This window comes from Cryptomeria japonica, chromosome 8 (genome assembly GCF_030272615.1).
Source record: "Cryptomeria japonica chromosome 8, Sugi_1.0, whole genome shotgun sequence".
NCBI lineage: Eukaryota > Viridiplantae > Streptophyta > Pinopsida > Cupressales > Cupressaceae > Cryptomeria > Cryptomeria japonica.
Genome location: NC_081412.1, coordinates 645,003,620 through 645,024,215, shown reverse-complemented (window position 1 = coordinate 645,024,215; position 20,596 = coordinate 645,003,620). Strand labels below are relative to the sequence as shown.

At 31.9% G+C, this 20,596-nt stretch overlaps 1 protein-coding gene across 1 annotated transcript; it reads right to left on the bottom strand.

The window, feature by feature from the left end:
* Positions 1-2,441: 2,441 nt before the first annotated feature.
* On the bottom strand, positions 2,442-10,221 carry LOC131857885 (BAHD acyltransferase DCR-like). The gene is made up of 5 exons (XM_059210662.1): positions 10,099-10,221; positions 3,938-4,183; positions 3,118-3,283; positions 2,869-2,956; positions 2,442-2,730 (listed from the first exon to the last, which is right to left on the bottom strand). The coding sequence occupies exons 1-5, from the start codon at positions 10,219-10,221 to the stop codon at positions 2,442-2,444; spliced, it is 912 nt and encodes a 303-aa protein (XP_059066645.1).
* Positions 10,222-20,596: the final 10,375 nt, after the last annotated feature.

Genomic DNA, 20,596 nt, shown 5'->3' with positions numbered 1-20,596 from the left:
AGCAATATGCTCTCTATACCAAAATAACCTCAAATTTAAATTCTTGTCTTGAATAAGAAAACATGTGCTATCATAAAACAACCAATGGCTTTCTAAAGCATAATAAGACAACCAATTACTTTCTAAAGCATCATAAGACAACCAATTACTTTCTAAAGCATCATAAGAGAATAAATTAGTTTTAAAGCTAATAATTTAAAATAAGTTAAATTTGAAAAATAATTCTTAGTAAACAAATAATTCAATATTTATAAAGAATGGTAAAAATTGTAAATATTTTTTAGAAACATATTTAAAACATTGATAGAATTATGATGCATAAAAAATAATATAAAATAGTTGAATTCTTTTTTTTTTTAAATTACCTTATTCAATTTATATTACCACAACAAAATTTCATCATCAAACAATCACTTTTTTTTGAGAATAAAACTATCAATAATCATGCAAAACATTCTTAGATTGATTCAATATACAAATAATAATTATATAAAATAATTATTCAAAATATATCACATTTTATTAATAAGAAAATAAAAGTATACCTATTTTAAAAAAAATCAAGATCACACTTCCACAACAAAAAATTATTTTCTTATATATAACACTATATCAATAATTATTAAAAAAAAACTTCCTTACAATATAAGTTACATAAATATATTATGTAGCCACTTTTAAAGAGCACAAAATATTTAATTAGAAATGTTTAAATAAACATAAATTAATAACTTTTCTTATATATAAGACTATAAAATTTTTTTCCTTACAATATAAGTTACATAAATATATTATGCAACCACTTTTAAAGAGCACAAAATATTTAATTAGAAATGTTTAAATAAACATAAATTAATAACTAATGAATAAAATACTTCAAGAAATGATTGCTATATAGATCTCATCGAGGCAAGCACTAAAGGGCAAATGACTTAGATTGAAGTAGTAATCTCTAAATGTTAGTTTAAAATGAGCAGAAAAACATGACAATCAACAATAAAATATAGAAAACAAAACAAAAACAAAAACATAACAATGCATAACATGAAGTTTAATGTGGTTCACCACTAAGTGGCTACGTCCACCAAAAAGGAAGGAGAATTCTTATTAACCAATATCAATTCTATAGTACATCATGTATGGGCTGCACACAACCATTTATATAAACATATCAGAGATGAAATGAAGAGTCTAGGGAAGACAAACAGTCATGTGACCATTGGGGTTCATATACCCAACAATCTCCGCTGTGAAGGCCAACTGGCACAACCATGCACTGGCATCCCTGCTTCCATTTTTGAAATTCACATTACAACTAGCCTGCTAGATTATAGTTTCATGATCTTCTGCTCGCATACACTTCGGATTCATCTTCTCCAAAGCACCTCAGACTGAATAAAACCTAACCACTGAACCATGACATTACGATTAACTCCTGTGGCTGATATATCCAAAACATTGAAAATATCATTAACTAGTTCTAAAATGAACCCTTCATCCTGAAATGAATCCTTAAGATCATCGATGGTCCCTCATGACAGAACATCATCGTTTGGAATTCCATCCGCCTTTGCCAAGTCCACACTATCCTTGGCACCTTTTGAATCTTTAATTACAAGGTTCAAAGGTCTAGAAGAGAAGCGTGCAATCAATGCATTCCATTCTGCCTCTACTTCTACAATCTTCATCAAGAAATCATCACTTCTGCAATTTGCCTCTTCTTCTTCAGGGTTGTCCTCATTCGCTAGATTCGAGACTATATCCTCCTCACCTCGGGAGGCATCCTCCTCATCTTTGAAGGGAAACAAAGTAGTCTCTTCTTCTTCAAATAGGGAATACAATAAACCCTCTTCTTCTTCAGCCAAAGTCTCCTCCTTTTCCCAGCCATCCCACCAATGACGTTTGGTTTCAACCTCCACTTGGACATCACTCTCTATCGAGTCTAGACTGCCAAAATTTTTTTGATGATTGATTCAGTTTCATCATCTGATTTGGCCTTATCATCTGAAACTTCAGCCTGTTTGTTAATAACATAAAAGCACCCAGCTCCAGGATCAAACACAAAGTAAGGGCACGCATATCCAGGATCAACTATCCAATCAGATCCCATCTCTGCTCAAGCCAACCGTGGCTCTGATGCCAATTGTTAGTTTAAAATGAGCAGAAAAACATGACAATCAACAATAAAATAGAGAAAACAAAACAGAAACTAAAACATAACAACGTATAACACGAAGTTTAACGTGGTTCACCACTAAGTGGCTACGTCCACCAGAAAGCAGAAAGCAGGGAGACTTCTTATTAACCAATATCAATTCTAGAGTACATCATGTATGGACTGCACACAACCATTTATATAAACATATCAGATATAAAATGAAGAGTCTCAAAGACAAACAGTCATATGACCATTGGACTTCATATACCCAATACTAAATCGCTCAGTTTCCAAAAGCAAAAGCGCTCATGATGGGTGGAGGAAGGCAAATCTCTAAATCCACACCTCCGTCACCTTCTCTACTGGGATGAGCAGACACCATCCCATCAAACTCTTTGTTCCCTCCACTCGCAATTCCTACAGGTCGTCCCCACCCAAAATCATTCTCATATATCGCGAACTGCGGAGAGCTCCCCAACAACAAACAGTTTTTCGGAAGAATATCAAATGCAGCCATAACGGGCTCCTTACGCCACTTATCAATCTTTTCCCTGATAGCTTCGTCCGTATGACTTGCAATTATATTGTTCAACAAACCAGCCAGAAAAGAAAGGGGCGAACTGTTAAGTTTCCTGGTAGTAGTGGCCGTGTATATGGTTTGAATAAAGGTACCAAAAAAGGCATTAGGGAGCGGAGAAACCAGTCATGACCGACAATTAATGACCACAATAAAAACCGTGGGCTCCTCCGGGCTGAGCCCACGAGCCCGTGTGACCACTACGAGTGACCGCATAGTGCCTGGAGAGAAGAGACTTTAACAGCTGAATTCTGGTTAGCCTGAGCCTTTAAGCAAGTGATCATGTGGGAGGTGATGTGAAAGGTTTTCATCTGCTGTGGAGGTGGGCAAAACTGCGGGATGTGCTCATCAGGGTCTAGGCCAAGCCTAATAGTTGAATCACCAAAGTCTAGCAGACGACGATCATGGATGGGATTAATGGGGATTTCAGTGTCGTTTGTTCTACAGAGGTGGGCCCATGAGTTGAAGAAATGCCAGAAGGAAGTCACGTCGACTACTGCGTGGTTGACCATGCAACACATGGCCACTCTGTCTTTCAGCTGAGTTATCTGTAAATATCATATCAATAAGTAAGAAAAAAAAAGAGAGCTCGCTATATTTTTTGTATTGTGTATGTAGATTCTGAACATTAGGATTCAACATTTGAGCATGTTAACTTGGTTTATAATTATAATTACTGTTTTTAGATTACATTATTAAATGTCATATTATATTAATACGTTTTTAGTCAAAATATTCAAAAAGATGCACAAAAATGAATAGAGATTGATATAGGAGAGGATCAAGTAGTTGAGCACCCTAATTTTTTTGTTTTCAAAATCTTATATAAAAATTTCAAATCCCTTCTTACAATTAAGGTTTCAGAGTGGGCTAGTCTTAAACCACACACAATAAGCAACATATTAAGCCTAAAAAATCGTCAGTCAACTCTGAATGTCTAACACTTTTAAACCTAGAAATTTAAGCTTAGTGTGTGATCATCAAATATGATATCAGATCAACATATTTTTCATTGAAATGTCTAAAAAACCAAGAAATATAAATATAAAATCAATAAAAAAAAAATCTAGCAATAGAACACCCTAACTTCACCCTTCTCAGATCCTTAGGCAATATTTTATAGCAACTTACCTGTACTCGTAGCACGGGAAGGTGATGGCCTTTCAAATTGACGGTGCAGCCGAGGGGAAAAAATATCTCACAGCTGGCGTAATGTCTTGTGTGGTGAGATCTGCAACGCTGAGGTCGCCTGCGGTGGCTTCGACGAAATCTACGCCTGCGTCATTGCAGAGGATGTAAACTCCTCCATCAACAGGACTAGTCATTAACCGGCCGGCGAGGGGATAAAATTTTACGAGCATCCGGGAAAGTGTTTCGGCAAGATGTTCTACTTGAGAGGAAAAGTCGGCAGTGGAAAGTCGGCAGTGGGGATTTGATAGACGAGACCTCTTTGATTGTAGTGGACTAACAAAAATTCTAACTCCGAGGGCATCAGTTTAATCTTTTGGGTTTCAGATGGAGTGGCTGGAAATACTGTACGTTTTCTATTGACTTGAATCATTTTGCTTGTCTAATAGATAATCAGGTAAAGAAGACAATAGTATAAGCTTTTCTTTCAAAGGTTAACTAACTTTGAGGTTAACGATTAATAGGAGCTGTGTTCTGCAATGCGTTACGTTATGGTATTTATATCAGCAAATAACTTAACTTGATAGTTTTTGAATATTTATACATGGATTCAACTGCATAGTCCTGGAATATCAGAATCCAACTGCATGGTTGTTTTCGACTATGCAGCTGAATTTATTATAAATTTCAAAAGGTATTTGTGCGTTACCGTCAGCAAAAAATATCATACTGCTATTTAAGTTTTAGGAAGTTACTCGGATGCCAACGATGGGCAGCCAATAATATTAATTACGTCTCCCTTTATTAATGTGCAAGGCATTTTACAGTGAAGTGGGTGGAGTGTAATAGTTTGAACTTATCATTTACATTAAAAAAAATTTATTTAAGTAAATAAACTAGCTTTAAATTATATTTCTTAATATTATTTTAGATACATATATTTAATATCTCAATATTATTTTTATTGTCTTTGTCATGACAAATATTTTTTATTTTATTTGAGAAAAATTGAAAGTTATAATTTGTTTAACAAAAAAAATAACTTTTATTTAAAATTTAATAAAAATAAAATATGAAATTATTTTTCTCTTTGTTCGAATTATCTTTTTTAAAACATATATATTTTTTAAATAATATTATATATTGTTGAAATTATTTGTTTTTTCTTTTTTTTAAACATTACCCATATAGTTACTAAAATAAGTTATTAAAAAAATCTTAGATACATATATAAATAACTCATTTTCATGAAATTTAAGGCACTATTTATATAAATTTTATGTATAGAAAATGAGTGAATAATCTATTAAAATTGTTATCTATCTCAAATTAACTTAGGTAGAATAGTATGCATTAACAAAAAATGTTAAACATTTGATATTCATATTCTTTAATGCTTCAATGCGTTTTACATTGCAAATTTTTTATTATTTATCTTAACATCATATGTAGTTTTAGGTGGTGATTTGTATAGCTACAGTTTACAACTAGAAAAAATGTATTAAAAGAAAATAAGGTTGTGACATATATAGATGCAACTGACAATAGAAAAAGACGCATGAATGTGGTGATATAATTTTTTGTAGGTATTAGATAGGTATCTTACTCAAACTTCAAACTATATGTAGTCTATTGCTTGACTATTAAATACAACTTCATAGAGATTTGAATAAACTATTAGCCAATCGATGATGTATTTGAATTATTTTAGCCTTGAGTGGTATTGGTTTAAGGTTGATAAGTCAACACATCAAATGATGCAAGAGGGCTCCTCTTGCATATAACATTCAATTCATTGAATTAAATCACATTGTCTGCAACCAAAGAAGCAAAATTACATTCTCAATAACTTGCAAACACACAATTACAATTATAGCCTTTCATTGGCCTACCTCTAGCCCTCTCTACACAATACCCTCTTAAACTGATTTCAATCTTCTCTTTCCTTCTAAAAAGCTTGTAAAATTACATTCTCAATAATTTTGCAAACATACAATTACAATTATGGCCTTTCATTGATCTCCCTCTCACTCTCTCTACACAATACCCTCCTAAACAAATTTTAATCTTCTCTTGCATTCTCAGAAGTTTGCAAAATTACATCAACAATACCTTTATAAACACATAACTATAATTATGAACTTTCATTGAGCTCCCCTCACTTTTTCTATATAATACCTTATTAAATAGATTTGAATCTTTTCTTGCCATGTCAAAAAATTACAAAATTAAATTCCTTTACAATTATGACATTTCATTGGATTCCTTTTCACTCTTACATAATACCCTCATAAATAGATTTCAATATTCTCTTCCCTTCTCAAAAGCCTCACATCTCTTCCTTCTCGCTAAATTTATCATTTGTCTTGACAACTCAATTTTCATAGATTTTAATCTTCTCTTCCCATCTCAAAAGCTTCGCATCTCTTCCTTCTTGCTAAACTTATTGTTGGTGCAATTATTTATTCATGTTGGATATTACTACACCTTACTTAAGTTTACTTAGGATAATGCATTTCATAGTAATTTGGGTATGAGACACTTAGGTTTTTGTGCCACATTGGAATAGTGTGTGTAGGAGAATTCCCACCTTTTGTGGTCTTATCTTGTTGTTACATTCCACATTCAATGGGTGATCCACCTCATGTGGAATATTTTATTTTTTCTCCTAGCTACCACACCTATTTCCTACCTACCCTTGTTTCTCATTGAGCCACATGTCATGCTTGCCTATATAAGTAGGCTCATATTCATCATATTAAATAATTGATGATTCATCATTGATAGGAATATAGTTTATTCTTGTCACATTTTGTTCTCTCTTATTTGTGCTTTTCATTGCCTCTTGATCTTGACAAATTCTCAGCTTATCATTTATCTTGACAATTTAATGTCCATTCGATGTGTGTCTTTCAGCTCTCTAGCTTCTCTCATTGCAATTCGATTATGAACACATGGCAATTGCATTTCTAAGGCCTGGAATGGATATCCATAACCTTGCATAGGCTGATGGTGATAAAGGTTGCAGGATTTGGCTTTATTCCTTCCAATAATTTGATTTGCTTGAAAGTAACTAAAGACTATATGACAAATCCTTTATTGCAGTCCACGAGACACCATACCTTTGAGGCATTCTGTCAAAACAGTCAAACATTTTATGAGGCTGCATATCGTTGAGGCACTCTCTTGAATAGTTCATATTCTCTGTCCATGTTTCCACATTTTGCATACATGTATGTCTCATACTATGCTTTTAAAGTGTCATATTAAAGTCATAGAAATTAAGGGGTTTAAGCACTGATGCTATTCTATAAAGTTGAATGAGAGAAGAAAGAAAAATTAAAAATTAAAAAAAAATCTGAAAATATTACCCATATAGTACTAAAATAAGTGATTAAACATTACCCATATACTCACTAAAATAAGTGATTAAAAAACTCTTAGATACATATATAAATAACTTATTTTCATAAAATTTTAGGAACTATTTATATAAATTTATGCATTTAAAATGAGTGAATAATCTATTAAAATTGTTAAAAAAAATTAATTATATCTATCTCAAATTAACTTAGCTAGAATAGTATGTATTAACAAAAATTGTTAAACATTTGATATTCATATTCTTTAATGCTTCAATGTGTTTTACATTGCAATTTTTTTATAATTTATCTTAACATCATATGTAGTTTTAGATGGTGATTTGTATAACTACAGTATACAACTAGAAAAAATGCATTAAAAGAAAATAAGGTTGTGACATATATAGATGTAACTGCCAATAGAAAAAGATGCATGAACGTGGTGATATAATTTTATTGTAGGCATTAGATAGGTATCTTACTCAAACTTCAAACTATATGTAGTCTATTGCTTGACTATTAAATGCAACTTCATAGAGATTTGAATAAACTATTAGCCAATCGATAGCTTATTTGAATTATTTTAGCCTTGAATACAATGCCAAAAAGTCATATTCCAAATTTATCAAGATTTTCTTTATGTGATAACAAAATATATTTATCTTTCAAAAAGACTTAAAGGTATTAAAAATAATATAGAGTCTTATTGGTTTAAGGTTGGTAAGTCAACACATTAAATGATGCAAGAGGGCTCCTCTTGCCTACAACATTCAATTCATTGAATTAAATCACATGATCTGCAACCAAAGAAGCAAAATTACATTCTCAATAACTTGCAAACACACAATTACAATTATAGCCTTTCATTGGCCTGCCTCTAGCCCTCCCTACACAATACCCTCTTAAACTGATTTCAATCTTCTCTTGCCTTCTAAAAAGCTTGTAAAATTATATTCTCAATAATTTTGCAAACATACAATTACAATTATGGCATTTTATTGATCTTCCTCTCACTCTCTCTACACAATACCCTCCTAAACAAATTTTAATCTTGTCTTGCATTCTCAAAAGCTTACAAAATTACATCAACAATAACTTTATAAACACATAACTATAATTATGAACTTTCATTGACCTCCCCTCACTTTTTCTACATAATACCTTATTAAATAGATTTCAATCTTTTCTTGCCATGTCAAAAACTTACAAAATAACATTCCTTTACAAATATGACCTTTCATTGGCTTCCTTCTCTCTTACATAATACCCACATAAATAGATTTCAATCTTCTCTTCCCTTCTCAAAAGCCTCACATCTCTTCCTTGTCGCTAAATTTATCGTTTGTCTTGACAACTCAATGTCAGTAGATTTTAATCTTCTCTTCCCTTCTGAAAAGCTTCGCGTCTCTTCCTTCTTGCTAAACTTATTGTTGGTGTAATTATTTATTCATGTTGGATATTATTACACCTTACTTAAATTTACTTAGGATAATGCATTTCATAGTAATTTGGATATGAGACACTTGGGTGTTTGTGCCACATTGGGATAGTGTGTGTAGGAGAATTTCCAACTTGTGTGGTCTTATCTTGTTGTTAAATTCCACATTCAATGGGTGATCTACCTCATGTGGAATATTTTATTGTTTCTCCTACCTACCACACCTATTTCCTACCTACAATTGTTTCTCATTGAGCCACATGTCATGTTTGTGTGCTCATAGCCTTGCCTATATAAGCAGGCTCATATTCATTGTATTGAACAATTGATCATTCATCATTGATAGGAATACAATTTATTCTTGTCACATTTTGTCCTTTCTTATTTGTGCTTTCCATTACCTCTTGATCTTGACAAATTCTCACACTTATCATTTATCGTGACAACTTAATGTCAATTCAATGTGTGTCTTTCAGCTCTCTAGCTTCTCTCGCTGCAATTCGATTATGAACACATGGCAATTGCATTTCTAAGGGCTGGAATGGATATCCATAACCTTACATAGGCCGATGGTGGTAAAGGTTGCAGAATTTGGCTTTACGCCTCCCAATTTGATTTGCTTGGAAGTAACTAAAGACTATATGACAAATCCTTTATTGCAGTCCATGAGACACCATACCTTTGAGGCATTCTGTCAAAGCAGTCAAACATTTTATGAGGCCGCATATAGTTGAGGCACTCTCTTGAATAGTTCATATTCTCTGTCCATGTTTCCACATTTTGCATACATGTCTATGTCTCATACTATGCTTTCAAAGTGTCATATTAAAGTCGTAGAAATTAAGGGGTTTAAGCACTGATGCTATTCTACAAAGCTGAATAAGAGAAGAAAGAAAAAATAAAAATAAAATTAAAAATCTGAAAATATTTTTTTGTGGTGCTGATCACCAGTCCACCCGGATTTTCCTGTACCATCAAATTAAATTCCATTGAGAGCTTGAATAAGCTTCTTGTTTACTGTCATATTTAAGAACTTAATTAGCCGATAGGCTATTTTAACGTGGGTATAGCCCACCGGAAATGTCTCACGCTTCGTCGGAATTTATTTTGCGTTGACGGTAATTATATTAGTCTGCCGGGAAATTTATATAAGCGGTGCCGGATTCAATGTTTTTGCTGCACGTCAACTTTGTTTTTGTTAAGTGGTGTGCACTGTGAAAAGGACGGTCTTCTATGTGAGGATGAAACCGCTGGTAGTGGAAGAGTTGCCTGGAGAGCGACAGATTTGACATTTTCGATATCATGAGACAAGTCCTCTGTTAATAGCACCGAAAGATAAATAGAGTGTGCATGCTACCAGTAACAGACACAACTCTTTAGTCCTATCATCCATCCTTCATTTATGAGGAATGAAAGACCACCGTCCAAGCCTTACCAGTTGAACAAAATGCAGATAAAGGCAAGGAACTTTTGTTGGGGGCTGCTGAAACAGATCGATGAAAGATAATATAACAGCTCTATATAGCTTGCTCTGCGCACCATCCAGAACCTCTAGCATCAAATAATACCTGGTCCCTGCCACCAACTACTGCTGGGCCTTCACCACTTTGGAAAAGGTATGTGCAAACAATCCATCCAAGAACAGACAGTTGACAGCTTGGACGACATGAGAGCTCTGATGGGATTGGTGGCACTCAAATCCGTTCAAGCAGGTTTGCGCCGCGCGCTCCCTTTCATTCATCACACTATTTTGGAGAGTGAGGGCGAAGTCGTGGGCTTTTTGAGCTCACATGGAAAGCAGAGATCGTGAAGCTTGGCATTTTGATAGGAAGCCATGGACAACATACACTCAACTGCTCTTCATGTTGTTGCTTCAGGCGAGGACAAGCACAACGTAAGCTTAAAGCTTCTTTGGAGAAATGTAATGGATGGCTTGAATCTCCAATGTACAAAGTCACGCTTTATAGCATGGGATTCCTTAACACAGTAGTGATCCATCGAGATTTGGACAACCAATTTTGAAATGGTAACTCCGGTGGGAGATTAGGTAAGAAATCTACCTTTACAATTTTAAATTAATTATATCATAATAATATTATTAGAGGATATCTCATTTTTTTAATATGAATTTTTATGTTCTTAATAATTTTCTATATATTTTAGATTAATTTTTAACATTAATTATTACTAGAAAATTTTTATAATCATTGTTGAAAAATTCTTCACAAAAGTATTTTTTAATTTTTTTAAAATAATCTTCTTTATGAAATCATAATTGTAATAATTTTTTTAAATATTTATTAAAATTATACGAAAGATATAATTTATAAAGATTATATATGTAAATGTTATAACTAAATAAAATCTACATAATAAATTTCTTCATAAAAAAAAGTTCAAATCTGAAAACACTATTTTGATCTTTTTATTTATTAATTTTACATGATGTAAGTCCTCTCAATAATTCTTGAAACAAAGAATGGTTGAAGAAGAAAGCGAATTTAATGTGGTGATGAATGCTCCCTAATTAACAAACTGATCTCTTACTTGATTATGTCAAATAATATAAATTGTAGTTAATAAAACTTCAAGAAGAAATTTTGTTTGTCTAGATTTGAGAATTTTAATACAATAATATTTAGTACTCACAACACTTGTATAATGGGTATGTTGATAGGTATTTGTATTCAATGGAGGGGGTATATTGAATCATAATATTTTAAAGATATGTAAATCATTTATTTCTAAATTATAATGTAGAATTTTATATAAAGGGCTCAAAACATCATGTTGGAATAAATTATTGGCAAAAAATACACAGTGAATCAAAGTTGTAACTATCTCAAGGTAATCCAGTTCCCTTCTCGAGAGTGGAATGTATGCACTACTACATCCTAACAAAGAGCATGTCAAAGTTGTAAATATCTCAATGTCATATAAACTTGGTCATTTGTAGAGATACTACTACCAAAACATAGAGTTGAGTACAAAATGATTTCCTTCAAATTTATTCTATTTTAAAGATATGATGAAATTAAAAGTAAAAATATTAATTGGTGTGATAGTTTTTTGAAATTAAAATAAAATAACCTTTTAGTTATTAAACATAAATGCAAATGAATTTAGACATTTTAAAGATGAATTAAACAATATTTCATATTGTTGAGCTTAGAAAATTTATAAAAGACACAGATAAGATATTGCTAATCATATATTCATTGTATTCTCATTATTGCTAATCATAAGATATGATGAAATTAAAAGTAAAAATATTAATTGGTGTGATCATTTTTTGAAATTAAAATAATTTAACATTTTGCCTATTAAACATAAATGCAAACGAATTGGGATATTTCATATTGTTGATCTTAGTAAATTTATATATTGCCAATCATATATTCATTATATTCTTATTGTACAAATTGTACTTATTAATGTTAAATTTGTGTTGAAGTAGGTAATCTTTAACAAATATGTATGGGAACACTTGATATGAATTAGTGTCTACCTATGATAGTATTATCTACATAAAATGGAGAGGTAAGATTTAATCTGGAAGTGTAAACATGAGCACATTTTTCATTCTGAATATAAAACGAGCATTTTGAATTTTCTGAAGGCTTAAAATCAAATTTATAAATTAAAGATTTAACAAACATTTTTTTAGTTTTTTAATTAAAACAATATTTCAAATAAATCTATGTAAAAGATGTCCAGAAATATTAAATTACTCAAATTATTCTATTTACAAATTTGAGATCCATGCCAATTTAATAAATAATTTTTTTTTTTTAAGCTCTCAAGCTTTTTCCAAGAATTTCCTAGCGTAATGATGTATAACAAAGCAAGAGAAGTAAACTCCCTCAAGATCTCACTCAAATCCCTTTCCTTCTGAAAGACTCTCCAAACTGAATAATATATCTTTTTCTTCTCCATTCCCTTCGCAAAGCAAAAAAAGAAGAGTAATGATAATAACCCCTCATTTCAAAATGCAAAACTATCCTTGCCTAAGTTATTTAGAGTTCAAAATTAATGTTCAATCCAAAAGAACCAAGAAACATTGATATTTGAAAAATAATTTTAATGTTTGAAGATTCTCATAAAGTTTGTAGATTGTTGTAGGCATTGTTTGAAACATTTGAAAACATAATTAAATATTGATAGAATTGTGAACAAATACTATGAGGCTTCTTGAATGGTCGCATGGTAGGATGTAACTCCTAAAGGATGACATGTTGGGCTTTAAAGAACATAACATTTGATATAGTAAGGTGGCAATGTGTGAGTCTATTTATATGCCCATTTGGAATGGCTCTTCCTAATTCAAAATTTTCAGAGTGGTGGTTTGTAGAGCTAAGTAAAATGGATAAACCACTTAGGTTGCAGAGTGAGAAGCGTCAAATGGCCTTTCTGGGAATTATGATACCTCTTCATAATTGGAGGTTGAAGCTATCAAAATGGTGCTCAGGAAAGACTTCCTGAGGAATGGAGACCACTATCAGGTAAATTATGATATCTCTTCTATATTTCTTGCATCTTTATTGGAGTTGGGTGGAACAAAGGTTGATATCCTTCTTTTGTTGCGTGAGGTATTTATGTTGGACATCCTTGTGGATGATATCAACATTGTTGTATGGGTTGAACTCAGGGTTGGGATTCCCTAGGCTAAAGACATCCCAAAGATGTATTTACCTGAAGAAATTGTTCCTCAACAACCCTTCATACTGACCTTGGATGATAGAGCACTCAAGCATCATCAACATTGGGTGATTGTTGGGCGAGATTTTCTCATCCACATAAAAGCAATAGATGTTGTCGAGGAGCTTGACTAGGTCTTTCACTTTGTGGACCTCATGGTGGATATAGATTTTCTCGATGGTGTTTGATGGGTGGCCTCTTTCTTTGGTGTATGGCTTTTGTGGCTTCTCTCTCTGGTGTATGATGAGTTGTCTCTATCCATATGGTCTTCAATTATAGTCATTTTTTGGTTGGTCTTAACGCCCAGTATTAAACCTCGCACGCTAAGTAACATATTAATTCTAGAGATTGTTAGTCATGTCTAAGTGTTTAACACTTTTAAACTTAGAAATGTATTCTTACTGTGACCACATACATTAAGCAACGTATTAAACATAGAAAATATCAATCAACTATGAGTGTTTAACACTTTTAAATCTAGGAGTATTTATCACTTTTAAATGTAGAAGTGTAAGCTTAGTTTGTGTGGTTTAAGCCGTTCTAATCTTAACATGTGCTTTTTCTGCAATTCTGCTATAAGTATGAGTTTGTAATTTTGTGTAGATTGACATGGGTTGGGGAACGTATTTTGTATATATTGACATGATACAGTGTGGTATGCCACAATGGATTTGGGGTCATGGTGTACAGGGAAGGCTATGTGGTTTCTCCATCTATTTTGGTTTTTGACACAAACTATGTAATTTCTTTTTATTAATATAATTTTTTTGCTAGGTGGTTTACCAAGAGAAAAAAAATTTATAATTTATATTTCGTTGATTTCTTTTTGCAAAAAACACCTTATTCAACTCATATTATCACAACAAAATTTCTTTATCAAACAATCTATTTTCTTGTAAATAAAACTATCAATAATTATGTAAGATATATCTTCAAAAATTTGCAATATGCAGTCTATACCCAAATAGCCTCAAATTTTAAATTGTTGTCTTGAATGAAAACACATGGATCATCATTAGACAACCAATAAGTTTTCAAAGATTCAAACTTCTTTAATAGTTATATATTTTTCAAAGATTATTTTTAAAAATTGATAATTTAAAATAAATAATTTTTGAAAAATAATTCTTAATAAATTGATCAATATTTATAAGGAATGACAAAAGATGCAAACATTTTTTTGGAAACATAATTAAACATTGATAGAATTGTGAAACATAAAAAATATTAAAAATACTTGATCTGTTTTTGTTAAAAAATACCTTAAACAACTCTAAAAATATTAAAAATTAAAAATTTGAAAATATTTTTTTGTGGTGCTGATCACCAGTCCGCCTGGATTTTCCTGTACCATCAAATTAAATTCCATTGTGTGAGGCCCTACCCCGATTCAGTTTGACACTTTCAGTTATTTGCATATTGAGACTATTATGGATGCTTATTTTATGCATTATGGACTTAGAACTTATATGATTTCGATCACACTGACATTTGCTGATGTTTTATTTCATGCATGATGATTATGAAACTTTAGATATGTTATTAGAATAGAATTACATTATGATGGTGGATGTCGTTATTGAAAATTTGCAGGATTTCATTTTGATGATAAAAGAATGATGCCTATTTATGAATGGTTCAATTTTGGGAAAATTATGTTAATTGCTTATGTGAAATTGAATTTGAACGAATGAGATATTGAATTATTGTTGTCAAATGTATGAATGTTGATGTGTAATGAAATCCATGTATTTGAGTATGTATAATTGTGATTATTTGGAGTTACTAATGTGTTAATTGAGATGCGCAGGAAAATTATCCATGTGACCATGGAATTTATGGAGAACCAAGCCTAGACCAATGTGCGTTTGTTAAGCCGAGAGTTGTCTATTTGGAGAGACAACACCCCTCCCCTTGTAATGTATTTTATTTGTGATGTATATAATGCTTGAGTGTAAAATTTAATTTATATGTCAATGTGTAATCCTTCAAGGAGCAATTTCCATGTGTAATTTTTTTATATTATATTTTTGTTGTGTCACTTGACACATGTACTGATTAAGTGTCAATGATTTTGACTTGTCTCTTGGAGGGAGTTTTGTTTCTACCAAAGCCAATTCAAAAAACATGAGTGTGGTCCCAAATTTGTCTTGGGTAGGGAGTCATGGGAGTGATCAACTCATGCTTGACCCGTAGGTAAACTTCAGAGGAGTTTCCAAAGGGTTTAATGGACTCCTAGGGTAAGTTTTTAGGCTTTTCCAAAGGTCCTAAGGGTATACCTATGGGTTAGGGGTGTTTTGCAACATGTGGCTTCTCCCATGTGACTATGAAGTCACTTCAAAAAGTGAAAATTCCAAGATGCACGAAAATTGAACTTAGAAAGTCCTCCCTAGGATAGAGAACCTTCCCTTTAGGAGTTAAACTCTCTTCCCCATCCTCTTCCACCTTTTCCCTTTCCAATTTGAGTAATGTGCAAGAGTTTGGGAAGGGCAACCAATGGGAACTCACACCTCACCCAAGGGGGTTGGGAAGTGTGTGAGAGGCCTTCTTAGGCAAGAATTTGCAAACTTAGTGAGTAATCACCCACTCTCCTTTCTTGGAGATTTTTCTTGTTTTGAAAAAGTTAGTAGGAGTTGGCATTTTTAGTGGAATTTTGGGAGAAAAGATAGTGGGAAATTGGGCAGCTCATCCCCAACTAAAGTTAGCATACCTTTTGGCAGAATAAGGTTGGTTACTCCCTTCTTTCTCTTGTTATGTTGTAAATGATAATTTGTGTTGTTTTGTGAAATGAAAGAGTTGTTGTAAGATTGTGCTTATGAAGTTTTTGGTTGAAGTTAATATGTGTAGTTTTCCTTTCTATGTATTTGTTTGTGTTTCTTGTGGTTTTGGGAGTGTCCAAGATCTCCTATCCTTGGGAGGGTAGGAAGATCTTGGGGTGGAAGGAGTTTGACAGCCATGGGTGAGAGGCTCTCCTTATGGAGAGTGTTCTCAAGGGAGTCCTTGGTGACCCTTGATGCATCGCCTTGTGTATGCATTTGGGGGTCATAAGGGGAGCATATATGGCCTTGAGCCTTTTTGGGGGGCATAAGGTTGTGAAAGTATTTGGGTTGCATTTGTGTTGCCATGAGGTGGCTAATGTAGTATTGTTTTTGGTAGGCATTCTCCCCATAGGTACTTGGTCCACTTCCACCCATGGAAGAGTCACCATGAAAGTGGTGAATGTGAAGCTTGGGAAGGGGAAATTTGAATGTAAATGTGTTTTCTATGTTTGTTGTGGGGTATGTATGTTTGTAACCCGTCTAGTGCTTGGTTCTCCAAGCTCGGGGGTGGCTTCTAGTAAGCCTAGGCTGGGAGGTGAGCTTCCCATGGTCAAAAATGTGTTTTGTTGCAGGTTACATGGGAATGGGAAGAGAAGGAATAAAGGACCATGTTGCTGTTTTATGTTGCAGAAATTAGTTGATATGGCAATATATTCTCTTTTGGAGTTGTAAATGAAAAGAAAAGAAAAGAGTTAGATTGTGTTACTTACAAGGAAAGAGGATTTTGGATTCTATGTTTACTTGTAAAAGAAAAAGATAGGCAATGATGTATTTATTTCCCATTTAGTAAGGCAATGTATTCATATTCCATGGAAAGAAAAAAAAAAAACAAAAAAACAAATGTTTTGCTGCCTAAATCCTTGTATTAGTGTTTATTTTGCATCCTTTATTATGTTGCATCTACTTTGCAAAAAAAAATTTATTATAATGTCTTTACTTAGTTTATAAATGAAGAGAGAGGGCATTAGATTGCATGTAGAAATCCTTGTTTTTTTTTTTGGGAAAGAAAAGAAAAGCATTTATATTCTTATATCCTGCAAGTAAAAGGAAATTATGCTGCTGAATATTTAATTAAAAAAAAATAAAAAAATAGTCTTTTACTTTGCTGTTTATTGCAGAAAATAAAACTGATTATAAAAGTTCATCTCTTTCAAAAAAAAATACATTTAGCAAATAGTTTGGGTATTCTGTTGCAAGGAAAAGGAGATAACGCATTAAGAGTTAGGTTCATTTTGTTACTCAAAGAGATTGCATTAATAGTTGCTAAAGGAGAATGCATTGTTAAGTTGTTTTCAAAAAAATAAATAAATGAAGGTTAGCACAAAAGTGATACTTATTAATGTTTTTTTTTTAGCCCCTACATATTATTTAAAGAATCTGTTTCAAAAAAAAAGGGGAAGATGACATATTTTCAGATCTGGTTTTTCTACAAATAAACAGGACTGATAAAATGCTAAGTCCTGCAAATTAAGTATATATAAATATATATAAATATATATATATCTTTATATATATATATATATTTATAAAAAAAAAATATATATATGCATGTTCCTTTTAGAATCTGCCAGTTTCAAGCAGCAACCCTTATGCCATTTATTTTACCAAAATTATATATATATACATATATATAAACATATATATATATATATATATAAATATAAATATATATATATATATATATATATATATATAAATATAAATATATATATATATATATATATAAATATAAATACACAAAAATGTCATTTAACAAAAGAAACCCACAACATAATCTCCGAGGGTTTTAACCCTGTTGAAAACCCAACACACACAAAAAAAAATGACGTTTAAACTAAGCTAGGGACGGTGTTAGTGCAGCGGGGAGGCCGCGGCTCCCGGGCGGCGGCGGCCGCAGACTGTGGGCGGCGTCGTCCGCAGCCTGCGAGGAGCCGCAGACTGCGGCGGCGCCGACCGCAGCCGGCGGAGCCTCCGCGGGCCGGTCCGCCCCTTCCCCGCTTCGCTATACCCTACTCCTCGCTGCGTCCGGAGACTTCCCCCCCCTTCGTCACCTGCAGACAGAGTTTGGTGTTACTGCCGTGGTTTCTACGCCAAGCAGCAAACAACGAACGACGCCCGGGTGGTTGGAACATCACTCGGCTCTCACACATCGCCTCCCCTCCCGCGGCCGCCGTCTCCCCTGTTCACATCTCGCACTAAAAAAAAAAAAAAAAGAATGTAGAGCTTGGGCACTAACGTGTTCGCCCTAACCCTAATTTTTCGGGTTAGGGCAACACTCCCAAAATTAATAAACATATGAGTTTTCTCTTGGGAATTGTAAGTTCAAGCACCCACATATAAGAGGGTTATAGTTAAGTTTATAAATGATTACCTAAAGATATATATATATATATATATATACGTAAGTAGACTTTAAATGACATTTAAAAGGAATTAAAATTAGTTAAAATAAGTGTTACTCCATTGGGCACATGGAGGGTAGATTTTATAGAAGGGTATTATTATTATTCTTTTAGAGAGAATTTAATTCGAAGAGGGATTTAACTATTCTATTAAATTGGACACATAAATATTGATTTAGAATTTATGTAATGTTATTTTTTTTTTCCTTTAAATTATTATTGAATGTAGAAGAAATTTTATAAGAGGGATTTTAATAATTGGGTAGATTAGAATTGCAATTTGAGGGGTGCCAACACTAAGTTATCTAGTAGGGCCAAGAGGGCCAAATACTGTGTATGATTATAACGTGATTTTAAATTTATGGGGGCTTCATTTATATAAGGTGCCTAAATAACAGGGTTAATTAAATTAGGAATCCTAGTGGAATAAGATAGAAAATTAAGGTAAATCTTAAAAGTATATGGTCGAGATTAATTCACCATTTTAGGATATGAATTAATCATTAAGGAAGTTTAGTGAAATTTTCCGTTAGGGTGAAATATTAGTTCATTGATAACTTAGTTATTCTGCTACCTAAGCTGAGCTTAATTGTTCGAGTGACACAGATATAGTTTAGGCTCAACCCTAAACGCATTATTTAATTAAGTTAATCGCACAAGGTTGCATTATGTTAATTTAGTTATTCGATAATTAGTTAAGTATTTTTTTAAAAAAAAAAAATTTCCGTTCGTGCCCAAGAGTGGGCATGACACATTGAAAGCTTGAATAAGCTTCTAGTTTATTGATGACTATTATTTTCTTGAAATGGTCATACTTAAGAACTTAATAATGAAATGAATTGAAAAATTAAAAAAACCAAAATAGAATGCTTGATTTTATATTCCTTAAAAGGTCGCAAATTAGTTTTTTCTTTTTCTATTTGAGTTTAAAGTAGGTTTGAGCAAGCCTTTATTAGGTTGAATATAATACAAAGAGGTTGTTTTGGAGATAGCTTCTAGGTAAAGGAAGAAACCTTGATATATATTCTTAACATTTATTCAATTCACATCAAAGTCAAAGATTTGATGTATTTTTTAATTTTTTTTTTTTTGGATATGTAGAGAAACTGAGTTAACATATCTATTTTCTAAAGTTTTTATTAATGAAATAGGATGTGTGTCCTATTATGAGAGAGAATATTTTTACAATGTTCCCTTTAACAAAATATAGAAAATACCTTTAAAGTTTGAATTTTTTTTATTTAAGTAAATACTATTTTATTTTAAACTTTAAAAAAATTGTTGATTATTTAAATTACAAAAATAATATTTATTAGAAAATGTAAATGAACAATATTAAAGAAAAATTATATCATTTATTTTTTTTTGGGAAAAATCATTGCTAGTAAAAAGTTCCACATATAACATCTATTAAGAATACTTACAAAATGTTTATTTTTAATCAATTTCTCCTAGAGAAACACTTTGTTACCTCCATAAACATTTTGCTGTAATACAAAATTTTCAAATTTGTAAATATTTTTCTTCATTAAATTAAACGTAGATGAAGGAATGATCAAATGTGGAGAATATAATCATGAAAAAGAACAAATGATGACATATTATAGCTAAATATTTTCTTGTCAAGATGGAATATTGAAATTTGAAACATCTATTGTTTTAATAAAAAAATTAATTTTTTTTTTTTAAAGAACAATAGAATCCATAGCTAGATATAATGAAATTTGAAAGAGCAATGAAGGAAAGAAATGAGAAATGAGTGAATTTGTAGGAAACATAAAGATATTTATAAAGTCTCTTTAGGAAACATTTAAAAAAAATACTTAGTTTTTTTAAATTTTTTAAAAAAAGTGATTAATTTTTAATATAATGGTGAGTTGAGAGATATAAATAAATAGTTGATTATTTTTTTGTGATATTGTGTGATTTAAAAAACTAAAAAATATGAGTTCTTTTTAAAAAAGTGAAATTCATAGAAACTTTAATAAAAAATTGTTAACTTAAAGGAAGCTAT

Excerpts from the sequence above, each read along its gene's own strand:
- LOC131857885 (XM_059210662.1), bottom strand. The coding sequence starts at position 10,221 with ATGCTAGAGGTTCTGGATGGTGCGCAGAGCAAGCTATATAGAGCTGTT. Across the intron at positions 3,284-3,937 it reads CACAAGACATTACGCCAGCT|ATAACTCAGCTGAAAGACAG; the intron begins GTGAGATATTTT and ends TGATATTTACAG. Across the intron at positions 2,731-2,868 it reads ATTGTGGTCATTAATTGTCG|TCATACGGACGAAGCTATCA; the intron begins GTCATGACTGGT and ends TATAATTGCAAG.